At 30.9% G+C, this 18943-nt stretch overlaps 3 protein-coding genes across 3 annotated transcripts in view; all 3 read right to left on the bottom strand.

Annotated features, from left to right (window-relative positions):
• Window positions 1-1963: 1963 nt before the first annotated feature.
• On the bottom strand, window positions 1964-12065 carry LOC123692563. Its single transcript, XM_045637320.1, has 4 exons — window positions 11603-12065; window positions 7281-7784; window positions 4464-4602; window positions 1964-3627 (listed from the first exon to the last, which is right to left on the bottom strand). The coding sequence occupies exons 1-4, from the start codon at window positions 11804-11806 to the stop codon at window positions 3320-3322; spliced, it is 1155 nt and encodes a 384-aa protein (XP_045493276.1). The 5' UTR covers window positions 11807-12065; the 3' UTR covers window positions 1964-3319.
• A 1038-nt stretch (window positions 12066-13103) lies between these two features.
• LOC123692801 (protein odr-4 homolog) lies at window positions 13104-15984 on the bottom strand. The gene is made up of 8 exons (XM_045637597.1): window positions 15880-15984; window positions 15605-15709; window positions 15333-15528; window positions 14811-15160; window positions 14442-14618; window positions 13939-14146; window positions 13614-13790; window positions 13104-13454 (listed from the first exon to the last, which is right to left on the bottom strand). Exons 2-8 carry the CDS (start codon window positions 15698-15700, stop codon window positions 13264-13266), a joined length of 1395 nt encoding a protein of 464 aa, XP_045493553.1. The 5' UTR covers window positions 15701-15709; window positions 15880-15984; the 3' UTR covers window positions 13104-13263.
• Window positions 15985-17774: 1790 nt separating this feature from the next.
• Window positions 17775-18943, bottom strand: part of LOC123692415 (nuclear migration protein nudC) — a 29407-nt gene continuing 28238 nt past the window's right edge. Inside the window, exon 9 of the mRNA XM_045637157.1 lies at window positions 17775-18171. Coding sequence (XP_045493113.1) covers window positions 18120-18171 — 52 coding nt within the window. The 3' untranslated portion in view covers window positions 17775-18119. The remainder of the gene's footprint in view (window positions 18172-18943) is intronic.

Below are 18943 nucleotides of genomic sequence, written 5' to 3' on the forward strand. Positions count from 1 at the left end.
ACAGAAAGACAGACAGACAGACAGACAGACAGACAGACAAAAATTTATTTAATCGCGTATTTTGGTATATTTATTTTTTCAATATTTTCAATGTACAGAATTGTTCCTTCTACAGATTTATTATATGTATAGATATAGGTACCTACAGCGCCTTTATTTCATAAAATGAATATCTTAACTAAAGCCTATCTTAAAATCATGTCATGCTAGCTTAACTTTCATATCATAAAATAATATTTCACTGTCGATTAATATTAAACTGAACGAGACGGAATTATTGTAGATCCATACTAATATTATAAATGCGAAAGTAACTCTGTCTGTCTGTCTGTTACTCAATCACGCCTTAACTACTGAAAGGACAAAGACTAAATACTTACTTACAAAGGAGAAAGGACATTGGCTACTTTTTACCCCGGGATATAGGATAGGTTTTATCCCGGAAGTCCCACGGGAACGGGAACTATACGGGTTTTTCTTTGAATGCGCGGGCGAAGCTGCGGGTGGAAAGCTAGTATATTTATACTTTAATGTTCTAAACATTTACGGCTTTACATTATTATTCAAACAAATAACCGTGATGAAATTAGACGAAACGCTTTTTCATGATTTTGCTAGAAATTTTTCAAAGGCGCTACGTATATTTTATAAAGCATACGTTTATTTTTTGTACTTTTGGAGTATTTGGAGTGTAATAAAATTGAATTTGTATATGCATATCTTTTAAATACCATATAATATCATTATCATTATATAATTTTGGTAATTTTGAATAAATATATAAACATACGTAAATTAATACGTATTTTCAGGAAATGGTACTCCTTAAATAAGTGCACGTGTAAAATAATGCGAGCAAAGGTTATAATATCAACTCAAGTCACGCAATGTACTAAGTTGAATCCTAAGTTCAGGTAAAGTTCAAATCTAGCTGAAACTTAGCTAACGAAGTTATAACTAGCAGTAGCAAAATGAATGAAAATGTTTAGTATTTGAATTATTTATTTGAACACTAATTTCAACATTGTTTCAGTAAATATGGTAGGTATTAATGTTAATTTTAACAACTGGAATTTTAAACATAGCATACAACGAATTCAACATAGAATTTAATAACAAATATTATAATTTATAATTATTTAAGTATATTATAATATTGCAATTTTGGCATAGATTTGTATTTATTTATAAACTCATCAAATATTTCCGTTTTCGAGTATTTTTCTGATAAAAAGGAAATAAATATAATAAAGCTCTCAATCACCCACGCAGAAACTGCGTAATGTACCGAAGTGATTTGAAGAAAAAGTAATAATTAAATTATCTGGTTCTTGACTTCTTGAAAAAATATTTTTACAAGTTTCACCAGAATTGATTATGTACTTACGAGTGACCCTTCAATTTAGATTCCTTTTTGAATTACCTAGCTATGTACCTAGGACGTAGATGTAGGTAGTATAGTTTCTTATCTAAGTTAGCTGTAGTTATCTGAAGACATCTTTGGTACCTAATTGGTAATTGTATATACATACTTACCTACTTACACAGGTGGGATTTTATGGAAACTATTTGGATACAGCAATAATATCTAATGTTAGAAGGTATGCCCGGAATTTACGGCTAGAGAATGCATATATTAAAGTTTGAAGATTTATCTAAACAGAAAAAAAAAATAACTTTATAGTGTGTAAGTTTAACGTTAGTGTGTTAGTTTAAAAAGTTTTTGTGGTTCGATCCACATAAAATTTGTTAGATAAACCTGTTTGTTCCAGGGGGTGGTAAGCGAATTTTTCGAAATCTTTGAATGCAGTTTTTTGTTTCTAAATATCTTAAAAACCCAAATACATAATCTTATTTTCTCTAGAAGCCAAACTTGTATTTTTATGAGGAAAATCCTTGATCCTTGAGCTACATCTTCTTGTGATTATCATTTGAACATCGCTTAGAAGCGTAAATAAAACACTTTTGCAATTTATATTGTTTATTAAAAATATCAATAATAATATGACAATCTGATTAAATATGCTGTAATTGAAGCACAGTAATTTATATTTTTTTATTTACAAATAATATTAATATTTTTACAAATAACAACATACTTACATTTAATGCAGAAAAAATATAATTTCTAGCATTTGTCAATCAACGGAAATATTTACCTACTAAATTGTTTATTGACTATAAAATACGGCCTTTTGTAAGAACAGAAAATTTCATTACAATTATTATTAATTATTTATTATTACATTTCAATAAGGCACTCGAACCATTAAAGCTTTTTCACACTTATATATTATTACGTCATTATACATATATTATATAATTAATTAATAAATGCCAAAGGAGCTCTTTTATGGACGGACATTGTTCAATAATGCGTGTAAATTTTTTTTTGCAAATTTTCATATTTTCATTTAAAAAGTTATATACGTAAACAGTTTACGTAATTGTCAGTAAAAAGATGATACTTATAATACCTAAAGGAAATTATGAAAAACGTCGAGTGGAGAACAATATTGATATTACACAGTAGGTATTGTTTATTACATATGATATACAAATTTACATAAAATACATAATTATAAACAAAACATATCCATTTGTAATCAAAATTAGTTATATGTATAACACGAGATTTATTAGTACCTACTTTTTAAATTATAAATTTTTGTCTGATACCTAATAATTCGGGTAGGTAAAATGTTTTTAAACAATGAAATTTAACAGAAATTCCTTACTTTCGAAGGTTCATTCGTAGGAGCAAACCGTTTAAGATTCAAAGTCAATTTTAATTTAATTGTTTTATGTATATTTTAATTAAATGGAAAGTTAATCACGTGCGCTTTAATTATATTTACGAGTTAGATTTCTTATTCATAATTTACGGCAGGACGTTATAGTGTCATCAATATAATATTGTGTCTTAATACACCTTCAAATTTTGAGATATCAAATACATTGTAATTATATAATAGTTGCTAAACTAAATAACTTCAGTGTACGCAAAAATGTTATTTTAAATGTTTTGGGTAACCACATATAGGGTATAAATATTTGTATGTAAAGTACCTATTATATTCAATCAAAAACATCAAATTTAGGACGATATTAAAAGTTTATATTTTTAAGGATTTCGTTATCTTATGTAAAATAATGGTATGGATGGAATTACCCAGTGTAAATTACTTACCAACAACATTAGAAAACAAAGTACACATTAACAAATAAGTCAACCATACATTAAAAAAATACTAAATAACATTTGGTTACATTAACTTGTTCATGAAAAAAATGTCACGAGTTAAAACAGCTTTACTTATCACTCGAAATTAACCCAAAATGTTTTGGGTACTCCTGGCTGCCTCAAAATTTCGCTCCAACTGTCTGCATACGCGGATTTGTCATCGATGAGTGCCTTTCCTAGAATTTCTTTTTTTGCCATTTTAGTTTTACAACCGAGACTAATGTAAATGCTAACTTTGTTCAAGTTCGCTTTGAACACCGATAGCTTCACGGTTGCGGACTTGGGATCCCATCTGGCCGATATTGTTGGAGCGAATCTATCGCTTTTCCAGTAGCACTCCGCTTTATTCGCTTCCAATATTGTCGCCTTCAAATAGAGGGGCGCTGAAACAGAGGTCAATGCCAGTATAAGCTGTTGGACAAATTTCAATAAACGACGATTGCCGATTTGATACCAGGTATTAGTATCGTAATACATACTTATAAAACAGACGAATGTTTAGAAATATCTACAAATACACCTATAGGTAGTACTATATTTGTAGATGATAAAAAGAAAATAAAGATTAAAAGATGTAGGTATTTATTGAGATTCAGGTTGTCAAACGGTTGGAAAAAGACGAATTAACTTATATGATAAATAGCAGTTTGAACTGAAAACTATTGCTCACTTTCTCTATAATAAAACATGTGACGTACAGTTGGTACGTATTAATTTCAAGTTCAATTGGGATGTACTTGATTCAAAGCACGTCCAAACCAGGAAAACCACTCTCTCTATATTAATAAACAAAGCACGTTACGCTTCGCAAACTGTTAATTTAATAATAGACTTTAAGTATGAATGTTAGCATTCATAATGAATAAAATAAAAAGTAAGTAGGTATGAATTAACGTAAGCTGCAGTCATAATATGAAATAAATATTACCTATAATATGATATTCAGTTAAAATGTGATTTTATTCTAGAATAGGTCATATACATATTAAAATACAAAATTTTGCATATGTGAAGTAAAATATTTTTTCAATATTATAAAACAAAGTGGTCAAACCTTAGATCATTAAGTAATGATCTAAGGGTCAAACTCATCACACAATTGTTATGTTAAGTAAGTTTCCACACACGATTCTAAAAATAAAATCATCCATGCTACCGGACGCAAAAACTCCGCAAAAAGGTTCCACGCAAAAACGCGAGGACAATCATAAGTAATTACCTTTATATTGTTCTTGTTCTTGCATTGTCTGAACGCTACATCTAAGTCGGTTCACTGTAAGCTGAACAGTATCATTTAACCCATCTTCACTTCCAGTGTATAACAACGTCACTTCGAGTTGTCCCTTCTTGTTTTCTCGCTGAAAATAATTGATATCTTCATTAATTAAATCACAAACATTGAAAACATAGGAGCTGAATTGTAATAAAGGATCCGAATCTTATTTCAATTGACTCAAATATTTCTATCGAATATTTCAACCATGTAATTAAATAACCCTTTGTCAATATAGTGTTTCTGGACCTAAAGGAGTGACATTTTCATTTTATTGGAGACAAAAATTCTCAGAAAAATCAAATTCGAGCAAACAACGTAATTAAATTTCTCAAAGATTGTTACCTCTAAAGGCCCATTTGAAACAATTTAGCTTGAATAACAATCGACGCAGTTAACCCCATTCTCCAATAATTTGAAAGCCAAAGGTGTAAGTAAGACAAACAAATTGGAACGGATTTATATGGGAGTTAAACGATGTATGAACAATCGATCTGTATTTGAAACAGCTGGGCCCCTAATCCATGCACCTAGTAATTATTGTTATGTTATAATATTTTGTGGTTTATTTTCAGCATATAATTAAATAGGTAACTACAAAATTGGAATCCATATGAAAATTCCTACACCTAAACATAAAATTCGTAATAAGGATACATAAGAACAGGTCAGAAGCAAGCAACAATTTATTTTACGATGTTGACAAGGTAGCCGAGGTAAAATCGTTTATTGATACTCGTCGAAAACTGTGTAACTACGTAATAAAAATACCCTACAAATTGAGAACCTAAGATGTTTGTTGGATTGCAGGATAGTGATCTTGCGATCGGTGACAATAATCTATTATAGGCTACATTTATGACCAGGGATCGTTTCATAGAGTGTGTTTATCTGTATTAAACGATGTTTCAAGGTTAAATGTAAATAATTAACAAAGATTTACTCTATAACACAGTTATTAAAAATGTAAAATGTGAGGGAGTGAGGACGTTACTTTAATTACCCGCAGCAAACGTGCATGCACTTTGTGATTAGCTATATGTATAAAACTATCCTTTAATTTGATATGGGCTCTGAAGAAAATCATAGCAATCTTATCACAGTCTTGTTTATAATATTTAAAATGAAATTTCTGATACTTTATGTATTAAATTATGGAACTAATTTCATTAAAATTAAAATGCAATATCTCAAATCTACGCCTGACGCTCCATCCTTAACGATGTCAATTAATGATAATAACTGATAAGGCGTAACAACAGATATTCTTTTGGATAAGGAAAGTGTCATTTAGGTAAATATATACACAAAACTCGTCTCGCAAAAACAACATTGCATAATTACGCGCGATAAAATTATTTTAAAGATTCCCAAGGTTGTTATCTTACGTCAGCTGTGTAATATTATACGTTACATACCTACTCTATGGGCTGAGTCAAGGTCAAAACTATTCTATTGTGCCTACACGAGCTCCAAGACTGTTTAAAATTCTCAATCACTCCCAATCTGCTGATGACTCACCACATCAATTAATAAAACTATTAGCGAGTTAGCCTTTGAACTGATGTTAACTATCTGTTTACGTGTAATGCCGTGAATAAAAGCTGTCCATAATTTAGAAATAAAACACATAACATTTAGCAGCAAGCTTGGTATTTGAATTTTGAATTTTGAGCCTAAATATACAATGTATAGAACAGACAGCAAATGTTTATCCAATTTAATGTGAACGTTGCTGTAAAATCGCTATACCGACAAATAAAAGCGAACCTTTTTATAACTTCTGTACGGTAAATTTTTGTGATCTATAAAGTATATGGGTCGACAGAAAAGATTTATACAAGCAATAGAGTTATCTCGATGAGGAAATTCAGTGCACGTTCTATTAAAATTCGTTCACCAGTGACCACCATATCATTTAACAGTTACGGGTAAGTAACTGGGTGCCAATAAATTGTGTAGTGCCTATTGTATCCAGAAAGTCTATAGCGATTGAAGCCCACACAAAAAGCAGTGGATTGTATCCATATCAGAGCAGCGGCCAATTTTCTCACAGTTCCTAATCAAATAAAAACCCTTCAACGCGACGGATTGTTTGGAGCACAATAGCTTTTTCTTTCATCTTGTGTTTCGATTTTCAACGTAAACGTGTATTGGGAAATTGTAGGATAACTGCATTTATAAAGTCAGTGAAAGGAATGCTATGCAATCCAAAATATTCCCAATTTATAGTGACGATAATTTTAAAAACGCCTAATGAAGGTCAATTTAATCAAATAAATGAATAATGTTCTAATGTTCTGAAAATATAAGCTTTATTCGAGGATAGTTATATAAATTTTAATAAGTATATAAAACAGTTTCTGAGCCATAATTTATTATTTATTTATTTCCAAGCGGTGTAAAGATTGCTCTTGAATAAAACAATAATATCCCCTACCTTCCCACAGTGATATCTTGGATTGGGTCTAAAGTATTTATCGTTAACGTTTTAACGCTAAAGTGATTGAACGTTTTACTGAAATTTGATAGAGCTAAGCAATCTTTTTATACTTACAAAAGGTTTCATGCCTCGAAGTATTTCGTCAAATCATAATATTTGTATCTACAGAAATTATTGAATGGTCTAATATTTTTAATGCATTATGCTAAATTACTACAGATCCATGATAAACAACTTACTTACCTAAAATAAGATTAAAGTCATAGGAAAATTAAATTCTTGTCTTCTTTACATACATTATTTAAAAAAAAATTACTTACTCGTGTATCAATAGTATTAAGTCCACTTGCAATCGCATTAATTGGTCGCCAAATATCAGGTGTACCAATCAAACCATTTTTTAAATCATTCTGAAATAGTTTCGAGTCAAAATTCCACGTCGCAGCACCAACTGTTCTTCGTTTTTCTAGAATAGATTTTTGTGTTATACTCTCAGCTTTAGTGGATTTAAAACTACTGAATGTTTTTTCCAATAGTCCGGATTTTGTCTTTGGTTCTTCATCGTTCATCAATTTCATAGTTGTCTTGGCATCTAAAGTTTTAGCGTTTTTTCTTTTGTCTCCGTCTAATTTTGGCGCCTCCAATAATGCATAAATTGTCAATGACAAGAAGTGACCAGCTAGCTGACTTTGAAGATCGATTTTCTCATTTGGCTTTTTCGCGTCCTTTGGTTTCAGCTGGAATTTAAAATCTTCGTTCCAAACTGGCCAGGAACTGTCTTGTAAAGTCGTCTCATATTTGCTGTCCCCAGGGAAGACTTTAACCTGAAAATTATCAAATTTGTACGGAAATAATCTGTGTAATATTATGGAATGGGAATTGTTTGAATAACTTCGAATGCGCCTGAACAACGGAAATTTAATAAGGGGGTAACAGTTTGTCGTCGGTTTATTTGTGAAACGCGGTACTAGAATTATATAGCAATACAGAATAATTTACTTCAGGTCTTCTCAGGGTGATCTTTAAATATTAGAAGGAAATACAGCATTGACATTTTGATACTAATATATTTTTATCGGAATTCTCATACTTCGAATTTTGACCCTATTCTAAATTACATTAAAATATTTAACTAGATAGATATTATACGTTAAAGTAAAATTAATGCTTTACTAGCTTATTATTGGCCTCCATCCCGACCTTTGGTTCCAGGAAACTATTATTGGAATTTTGAAGTTAATATTTAAAACGAAACCAAAGTCCATAACGAACCCATTGCTATTATCGAGGGGACATCATTCGAAGCGAGTCTAATTCCAAAATTTAACGAAGTTTATCTTCTTCTCTTTGAAAGTCAATACGTTATTAATTGTTACTTTTATCTAGAGGAAAATAAATTAACGATCTTACAGGGTTGCAACGCTATCTGAGCGTTAATTTAATTAACATAACTGGAGCTTAATTGTCCTCCGATAGTGAATTACTACCGGCGTTAGTACGCTACTGTATTTCAATGAATAATTATTATCCTTACTTGAGAACCATTCATTATGCTATTCTTTTAAAACATTTTTCAAACAATATTGTCTTGCGTATTTTATTTTGGCGTTGAATTTGGCCTTTACCAATTCAGCTATTCAGGATAAAATCGAGACTATGGGTTTCCTTGATCTTCACGCTCTTTAAAAATTATAATTATTTTGCTGAAGTGAAACTTTTTTATCGGGGTTGGAAAAAAATTTAGTGTTACATTTTTTCGTTACGCGTGACATTTTTCCGTTACGCGCCATCTTTTTCTTAGGTATCCCGACCACGCGTGATTCGACGTATTTCTGTAAAGTTGCATTTAGTAAATTATTTTTTGAAATATAAGGTCATAAAAAAGTTTCACTTCTTAGGTAGGTACGTGTGTAGGTACACTAGTTCACGCACACATTTTTTTCAATTTATAGTCTCACATTCGACTGCAGGATTAGTGCGTCACTAATTATAAAAAACCAAGATTGAGCGAGTTATATATATACAGTAATTATTATTGTCTGCAAAACAGAAATATGATACGCACGTAGAATTCAAACATATTAAATAAAACTAAGTATGGTATACTATTAACTATAATTATATTGTACTGTGGTATCTGCGGTGTATCGAGTTCCGATCAAACAAGCTCCAGAACGGTAATTAATAATATTGATAGGATGACATCGATATACTGAGGACAAAAATCATTTTTAATTATTTCTATAGATATAGCTAGGTACCTACTCGTAGGTGTTCAATTTATGAGGGTCGTGTTGAAGTTTGTATGTTGATAATTCATATAACCTACATGCTTAAAATGTGTAACTTAACATTGAATTAATAACGATAATCACTCCCTCTTCTATTTAAATAACCTGTTAGAAAAATTTCTGTATTTCAGAATACCTACATTGTAATGTTTTTTAATATCTACCTATGGTACAATTTGGGCACAATGTAATGGTTCGTATGAACCAACCATGTATATGGTTTGTAATATTTATCAATTGACATCATTTTATTTCGACTTTTTCAATTCACTCAATCGTTGGGACAACAAACTGATGCTAATTTGTCTCATGTTTCTATTAGGCTAAGTTATCACATTTAGTCATAACTCATAACCTTTCGCAGGCCAATGTTTTCACAATACGATTGTATCTACTAGTCAATAACGATGAATAATTTTCAAAAACGGCAACAATAATATATTTCGTAACAATACGATAAATCTGTGGATAAATCGAAAATAATCTAAATACCTAATTCATTTCGATTTGTTAGCATGTGAAAATTTCCATGAATAAGGTGTTTTTTGAGTTAAATAGAATCAGATATAATATAGGTAATATGGAATATGGTCAACATAGTATTATGTTATTATTAGTAATTTCATGGTACAATGCTATTAATAAGTTATTGGAACACCGAAAATGCATAGCCGGAGATAAGAGACCGATAACGCGACGGTCACAATGTAAAGGGTCCTATGATAACAAAAACGATAATCACCGTTGACGTCTATATAGATCGATTTGGTGACGTATATATCTACATAATATACTTCATGCAAATAGAAAACTCCTCATGCAGCACTCTTTCCAAATCTATTTCTCATACGACATAATATTATACTTAGTAGGAATAGGAGATGGTTGATGATGGTTTTCTTAAACCACTTACATGATCAGCGTTTTCTCACTTGTACTGTTAGCAGTAAATCGTAATTATGTCCAACATTACAATACCTATTTACATTTTAAAGGCGTCCGAGTTCAAATATAGAGCCGAGTTCAAATATAGATATATAATAGAGCCCGGACCACACCCTAACTCTACCAATGATAATTGCATGACTTGTACAAAGTATATTTTGTACAAATTGTATCTATTTGACGCTATCTCACGTATTCCATTTTCTTACGTTACCTACCTACTCTTGTTTAGTTACTTTAACTAACTAAATAAATGTACTACTACCAAATGCCGGTACCTACTTAACGTTAATTCACGAGCCTAGGTAAGTTTGTTGTTCCCATTGATTTCCCACTTCGTTATACAGACACGCACGAAAAATCATGGCCAGCTGAGGCAGCCAAATACGCGACATACTTTTTCAGGTAGGTAAATAAAGAATGAAATCCAAGGCAGAAATTAAAATCGAAAACGTTTATAATAATAACTTTGACTTCAGTAACGACATATATTTTTTGACAAGCAGTTACGGGAGCTATCACTTTATCTCGCAAGCGGTAAACCGCAAAACTGCGCGAGATAGACTGTAGACAAATTAGTCTACGGTTAAAAAACGATGTGCCTATACCGACAATGTACTTATATAGGTATACGTAAGTCGGTAAGTGCTATGGAAATTAATTTTGGCGCACATTGGCGATTTCTACCCGCAAGAATTTTGTAACGTTGCGGTTTAAATCAGTCGCGGGAATAACTACAAGTGAGACCGCTTTTATATTCGTTTCCTTGGCTTATAACACGACTAAAAATCGCGGCGGTAGAGCCGTAACCTAGGCGTATGTTTAGTTATAAGTAGGTACCTACTACTAATTCAGATTCGTTTCCTTATCGTAGGTAGATAATGCAGGTATTCCACGTGTTTCACGTACTTTTCACGTAGGTAGGTAGGTTTATTACGTGGTTTACTTAATTCTTTTTTGGGTCTGGATATAGAACAAACCCATGACCTTTGGAACAACGAAAATGTGCTGTGACGAAACTAGACCAATTCAAAACGAATAAAGAATGTATCTTGTAGGTATGATGACAAATATACCTATTAATTATGTACCTAATTAATACACATACTAGGTACCTATATCCTCTTAGATCAAATCATATACCTACCTATGTAGGCTTAGAGCATTAAATGCTCTAAGTAGGTACGTAGGGAGCTTATTATTTTTATGTGTCACGAGCTACGTTTTTTTATCAATAGGTAGGTAATTTCTAAATTAAGGATTAGAGGTAGGATTACATTTTAAATATTTGCTGGTTACACAAAAAAATGGAATAATACAAGCTAGGTATTATAGTTTCAGAAAAAAAATATTGAAAACTGTGTACCTACGTATTTTAAAATGACATACCTAAATTATTTAATTACCTTAACAAGGTATCCGTGGGCGCGACTGAGACCAAACAAAGACGGGAGATTGCGAGCGCCGATAACAGTTACAAACAAATTTTTACTTATTGGATGTAATGATAACTTAAATCCTATCTCTGGTTCCAAGCTACCACTACCGGCCAGTTGATTATCCTTATTATTATTTAAAATATTCTTTAATTTACTAAAAGAAAACGCCATCGTATTTTAAAAACATAAAACTTCTATCTGCAGTCCACTATCAAACGCACATAAAACCGGTTTAGCAGTTAAATTTATCAAAACACTTTAAACACAATGTACACTTGTCGTTGGATCATTCATTTTAATTAAGTGCCTACATTACATACAAAATAAAGTCAAATGAAAACAAAACTTTAAGTTTATGAAACAACCATATTATTATTAGTAAACACCAAGGTAAACACCAATAACGTTTGACAAACCACGATTGTTATTTGTTACTGAATTGGTTATTGGATAAATGGATAGTTTGAGAAGTTATGAACTGTCAAACTTTGTATGTCAAAAAATAATAATGAATGACATCTTACCTCATCTTACAGTCTTACGCCAATACTGCAAACTTAAAAAAAGTACTTTATCACAATAAACAACACATCGCTGTTCGGATATTTATAATTTAGCCGTATTTCATACGAACTTATGTTAAGCTCGCCATCTTGTGCAAATTTTATGTACAACTATTCTATCTGTCAATAAAGTGACATAAATGACCCAAAAGATGGCGCGGCGCGCGCTTCAGTTAAAAGGACGAATAGCGCGGGCGCACAGATTTTGTTCGTGGTGTCTCCTAGGGATGTTGAATATCAATATCAATATCGATATTGATATTTTTATTAAAAAATATCGATATATCGGTATGATTTGACAGAGAATATTCGTGCTTTAAAAATTAATTTATTTGGTGTAATCTAATTCAATCATCTTAAATTTCTAGATAAATATTAATTAATATATATAATTTTTAATTTTTTATAAATCAAACAACCGTTCAAAAATTTTTATTATATAATAAATAAAATATAATTTGTTAAAAGATGTTAGTATAATTTTATTTTTGGGGTTTTTTAATCTTAAAACTTATAAAATATGTTTATTGGTCCGAAAAAAATATCGGTTTTTATACCTTTTCGATACTTAGAATTTTATATCGATACATCGATATATCGAACTATTAAATATCGCTTAAAAATATCGATATATTGAAAAAATAATATCGATATATCGATATTTTTTCAACAAGCCTAGTGTCTCCTCCATACGTAGTAATATTATCTCAATGATACTTAACTATACATTTTAAAGGTTTGAGGGGCGATTTGTGTTTGGATTTAAAAGATATTGGTCGATAAATTTTAATGCCTAAGCTTTCATTGCATTAGGAATGCTTGCAAGTTGCAATTCCTATATAATTAATTTTCCAATTAGGTGTTCTATTGTTATGATTTATTTTGACCGAAAATTGAAACAGAAATTATATAAAAAATACTTTATTCATATATCATTGAAAATTACACAGCAATCTGTACAAAACAGGTGCATATTATAGTCACAATCTGAATATATTATAACCATACACATAGAGAAATAAAATTTGCTTGCAACCAAATTCACTTCAAATAAATCTCACAAGTTTATGACCTAGAGAAGAGTTGACTGATACATGCCATGATCCCATCATAGTAATGTACGAATATTGATACAATTAACACAAACATAGCGAAGCAAATCCCTGTAATATACATAAATTGGCTGGCTTCTTGGGGAGATGCTAGGAGTTCTTCACTGCTTGTATCACGATCCAAGGCATCAAACTCTGATGTATCTGAAACAATACATTTGATAATGATTTTTGATACTATTTTTAAAACATTACTAAATAAAGGCGTAAAAATCGTTCAGAGAGCCTACTACAGTATTAATGAATATACGGAAGACGTAAATTCATGGAATGTCGCGCTTAAGAACCGCAATTCAAAATTACCTGCTGGTGTCTCAACATCGCAAATAACATCCCCTTCAGTTATTTGCAGATCAAGAAGTTCTTTCACAGAAAGCAGAGCCTCTGCAGGCGCCTCTCCGGGGAATAAATAATCACAGAGATATAAAGAGCCCACAGGAACTAAGACTCGCCTTGGTGGTTCATTGAAACAGACTTTTTCTGAAAACATAATTAATAGGTTTTCAACAAATAAACAGAATTACAAATTCATAAAATGATAAAAAAAAACTTTTAAGGAATAAAAGAAATCTCAAGAAAATTAAAAAGTGAAATACATAGACAATTGTAAGAAAAATTGATGTCATACCTTCAGGTAACAAATTGTCATCAATTAACGCATCACAGTGCATTGTGAAACGTGATGCAAGTGACCTTATAATGTCCTGTTTGACAGCAGCAATCGCTTCACTAACAGTTGCTTTTGGATACATGAATACACTTGACGCTACCACTCCACTGAAGTGTATATTCCCATCACATTCTAGATATTCAACAGTCTCGGGTAGGGAGTTTTCCTGCAAAGTATTAATGTTTGATGTTTGAGTGTCATACGAAAAAAGGAATAAAAAAAAGAAGTTAAATCTGGGCCCTGGATTCCTAAGTAATTTCCCTTAATCGGGTATTATGGCATTTAATTTTTCAAAGAAGGTGTGGGGCAGGATAGGGCAAGATTAAACATCAGATATTTGTCAGTAAAATTAATTCAGAACAAGAAATCTTGTGTTGATGTAATTATAGATTTAAACATCATTGACTATCAAAAAAAAATTAAAGTACTTACAAATTAAAGTAAAATACGTGCATACTTACAAATGGCACAAACAATGAAACATGCATTGATTTCAACACATCTTGTGCAGATTTTGTACTATTTTTTACTTTTTTCTTCTTATTTAGCTGTTCCAGTTGTTCAGAACCTTCCTTTAATTCTCCATCAATGAACATAACACTAGATTCAATTGTCTTATGTGCAGATTCTAGAATTTGCTGTAAACAAAAAGTTTATAGGGGCCAAAAAATAAAAAATAAAAAATACATGTCATGTATCTCACATCGACGCCCCCTAATAAATACATTATGACATATTCAAAAGTTCACAAACTAAGTTAATTTTTTTTTCTTCATAAGTGATAAAAGTAACAAACCTTACCTTTGTTATAAACAAAATATGAAACCAACCTGAAATTGATGTTTAACCGATATACCACTCTTCTTCACTATGACTGGATATACTTCATCAAATTCATAATAGCAGTCCAACCTTTGCCATTGCTGTGGTTTTGGTAAGAATTTCCACTCTACAGGTTTGATTGAAGTCTTGTTACCCGTCCCAACCTCCACACTTTTACAAGTCAATACTTTAGTACTTGTACACATATGTAGAATCAATCTCTCATTTGAATGTGGATAATTACCATTCATATATGGATTGGCATTCTGTGCTTTAAATGTGTAATTTAAAACTGACTTCACTTTACTGAAGTAATTGGGATCTTCAAAAATATCTTCATCGCTTGTTACAAATATTCCTAAAAATACATATTACATATTTAAATGATAAGGAAAGAAAACTTGCAATGATTAATACAAATCCAAAAAATAAATTTAATACTTTCACCTATTATTCAGCCTTATATTGTATTAAATAAATACATATTACCATTATAACAATACTACTTTCAAATAATTAAATTAATGAACCTTGAACAAACATTCCTCCAGGCAACATTCTTGTTACATGTTTGGCATGATCAGCTACCCAGGTTTCAGACACTCCTAACAAGTTCCTTAAAGGCTCTGGCTTCTCTGATGTAAAACTAGTCTCCGATAATGCATCGGGGCTTTTTTCTTCTGGTGTCCGTGCAAGATGAATGACATTTTCACGTGCCTCAGTTATCTAAAAATATTATATTGTAATGAGATAACTTAAAATTCTTTAACGCATGTATTTCTAACAAATGTCAGTCACCTACCTGTCCCAAAATTAAACCAATTACATAAACTTCCTGAGTGGCATATTGTTCCAAATACTGAAGGCAATGCTCCGGTGAATAAACTGTTCTTACCATCTTGATAAACTAAAAACAAAACAATAACATATTTTTAAGCCGACCTCAAAGTGTCTCTACAACCAATATCGAGTTGGTGCTACATTTTGTGGTAATTACAGAAAATTAATTCAACTAGATAGTAGGGATATATTTCCTCAAAAATACATATAAGAGAATAATTTTAGATGGACACCTACTACCGCATGTACTTCTTATTTGTTTTAAGCAATTTTACACACAAAATAAGTTAGGATGGTCGTAGAATTTACAGTAGTAGTTATTAAGTTTACAAATTATTCTAAGATTCTAACACTTGTCGCCTGTCTGGTTTATTTGTCAAACCGCAAACGTCACTTGACACTTGACATTTGACTGCTGGCAAGTGGCAGTCCATATTGCAACGTCAGTTTTTAATCCTCGACGACCACAGAGTACTTATTTATTCTATTATGTAACTAGAAAAACTTGGTGCTGGACAATGGACATTGAGATACTATACAGTTATACACATATTACTACGTATAGAGAAGACACCGCCTCACTTATGAACCGTTCAACTGAGGTCGGCCGGCTACACTGCATTCAGTCGCTTTAGCGCGATGGTCACGTTCATGTCTTGTTTGTTATTAACTCAGTCCCCGGAATCACAGACACAATAGAAAATCTATTGTGTTTTGGACCGCTCGGGGCTCAATGTAAAAAAAACATGAAACTTATCAATTAATATGCCCTCGAGTGTGTTACGCTAATAATTCAAGTAACGCGGCAAAGTGCAAAGGAATAACTTTTCATCAATCATTTTTAAAACTTGGTTAATAATATTATTAAAAATAAAAATAAATATCATTTACGCCGTGGCTTATTTTATTAGATTTTCAGTATTTAAAAATACATCACCACTTTTTCAAAACAATGGTAATAGAAACCAGTGTAATGATTAAGGGTCAGCGCAGAACGAAGCGCAGCGCATTTTTCATTGGTGGGTGATTGGTGGTTAAACTGTTATCGAAAATAATTCGACATTGTCCTCATTAAAATAATATTCAAAATCAAATATCATCAATAATTTATTCCCGAGCAGCATCGAAGAGATCACATGCGAAAGGTAGCGCTTTTGAATATTATTTTTAATGAGGACAATCAACAATGTCGATAATAGTTTGACAACGAAAAATATCAACCTCCCCTGAGTATATTATGTTCTGTGATATCAACGGCGCGCGCGCCGGCCGTCATTTAATTAAGAAAATTATTAACACTATTAAATGTTACTATGAGCATGGACGAATATTATTCGTCCATGCTATGAGTACATATTGAGTAGGTATTTTTAACGCGTTGTGTGGTTTTTATTACTACTTCCCCCGACTTTGCTTGTTTCTATCGATATTAGGTATAATAATTATCAATGTAACATGGACTTAGAAATGAATTTAAAAAAATTGGACCAATTAAAATATCCATGACTGCACTGCGATGCATCGGTGAGTGGTGACATTAGACACCTAATTAATACATATTTTAATTTTATTTCAATATAATATAGTTCAACTTGTTTGAGGAATTTATATCAAGTTTCGGTCGAAACAAACAAATGTTACAGTTCTCATACACAATTTTTTTTTTTAATTTTATATTCAGGTAAAAGCTAATGTTCATCAAAATAATTTTACACACAATATTATACCCACTTCTATTATTATCATAGAACTGTGATAGAAATTTTAGGATCTACATATAAATGTTTGAATTTATTCAAGTAGACTGTTTTATTTGCTGTGAGGTAGAAATAAAAAATAAGTTAGTGATTTTACTACTTAAGTATTAACACATAAATGTTGATAAATTGAAACTGTTTTCAATTTTTTGTTAATTTCTTGGGTTATTAAATATTTTTGATATTGTATCAAATTAGTTAATTTATATTATAGAGATAATATTTATTTGTAGAATCAATTATAAATTGATCTCAATCAAGCACCCATTCTCCTAGAACACCATATTCATTCAAGACTTTCATTGAAATTACATCTCTTGTAGGAAACAGGAAGTCGCAATAGCGTCATATCTCCAACAATAATAAAACAACAAGTCATTTTAATATTTATATTTACTGAATACTATCAGTTATTTTACTATAATCTGGCAAAACCGCTTTCAATGTTTTTTATTAGACACGGATCAATAATGACTAGTGAGAGCCCAAAAATTAATAAGGTCGGCAAATTAAAAATGAAGGTTTGCCCACTGGCCTTTTGCTTTAAGCTTATTTAATTACATATTGTTCAGACAACATGATTGCCAGACTACAGATTGGTACATATAAAACGTTGGAACGTAAAGTACATCAATCGTTTATGACGATACATCAAGAGTTCTTAGAATTACAAAGTTCTAATAGTTCCTTCAAGACAATTTATTAGACGCAATTGTATATTTAATTAAATTTGCATTTAGAGAAATCCATTTCTGGGTGTTGCTCCATGAACCTAAAACAAAAGAAGGGTTTTAAGTTGAAGATATTATTTCGTCATTAACGTACGCGGAAAAATATATCAAGGAGATTAATTATCTGAAATATGAAAGTATTAAATCCGCCAATTGGCTCAAATCACAATTCTTAGGTGTATATGTAATGATTGAACTTGATGTTGCCTTTTACTTTCCGATCTCCCAAGCGTTCATTATGAACAGTTATAGGCAAATCAATAACAAATATTATCGTTACGTATTACATATTTATTGGAATTAAAAACGGAATGTTACCCTCAAAAATTCCGATTTTCATTCAATATAAGAGTCAGAATAGAATCATTAGTAATAATTTTATATTTGAAGCAAAACAATGTTCTTTCTAATAAAAATATCTAGACATTGGAGTCTATTGTATTTATTTGTAAGAACATCTGAACCGATAATCTAATAATGTTTAAACTATTTTTTCTACATCCAAAACAAATTGATCCTTGGAAATGGTAAACAAAGAATACAACTTTCAATATAATATGAATTTGTATCGCATGTTTTTATTCCCTATTTTTAATCAACATTTAATCATCCCTAAACCAAAAAGAGAGAGCTGAATAAAGATTTAATTTAATAAGAATAATTATTGTCCATATTATATTCAGAATAATGCTATTTTTATTGATTCTATACTGTAATGTACGCATTTCTTTATCAGCTAAACGAGCTGGTTTTTGAAATTAAGAATTATTCTCCATATTATATTAAGAATAATGCTATTTTTATTGATTCTAT

The sequence above is a fragment of the Colias croceus genome, chromosome 6 (genome assembly GCF_905220415.1).
Source record: "Colias croceus chromosome 6, ilColCroc2.1".
NCBI classification, from domain to species: domain Eukaryota; kingdom Metazoa; phylum Arthropoda; class Insecta; order Lepidoptera; family Pieridae; genus Colias; species Colias croceus.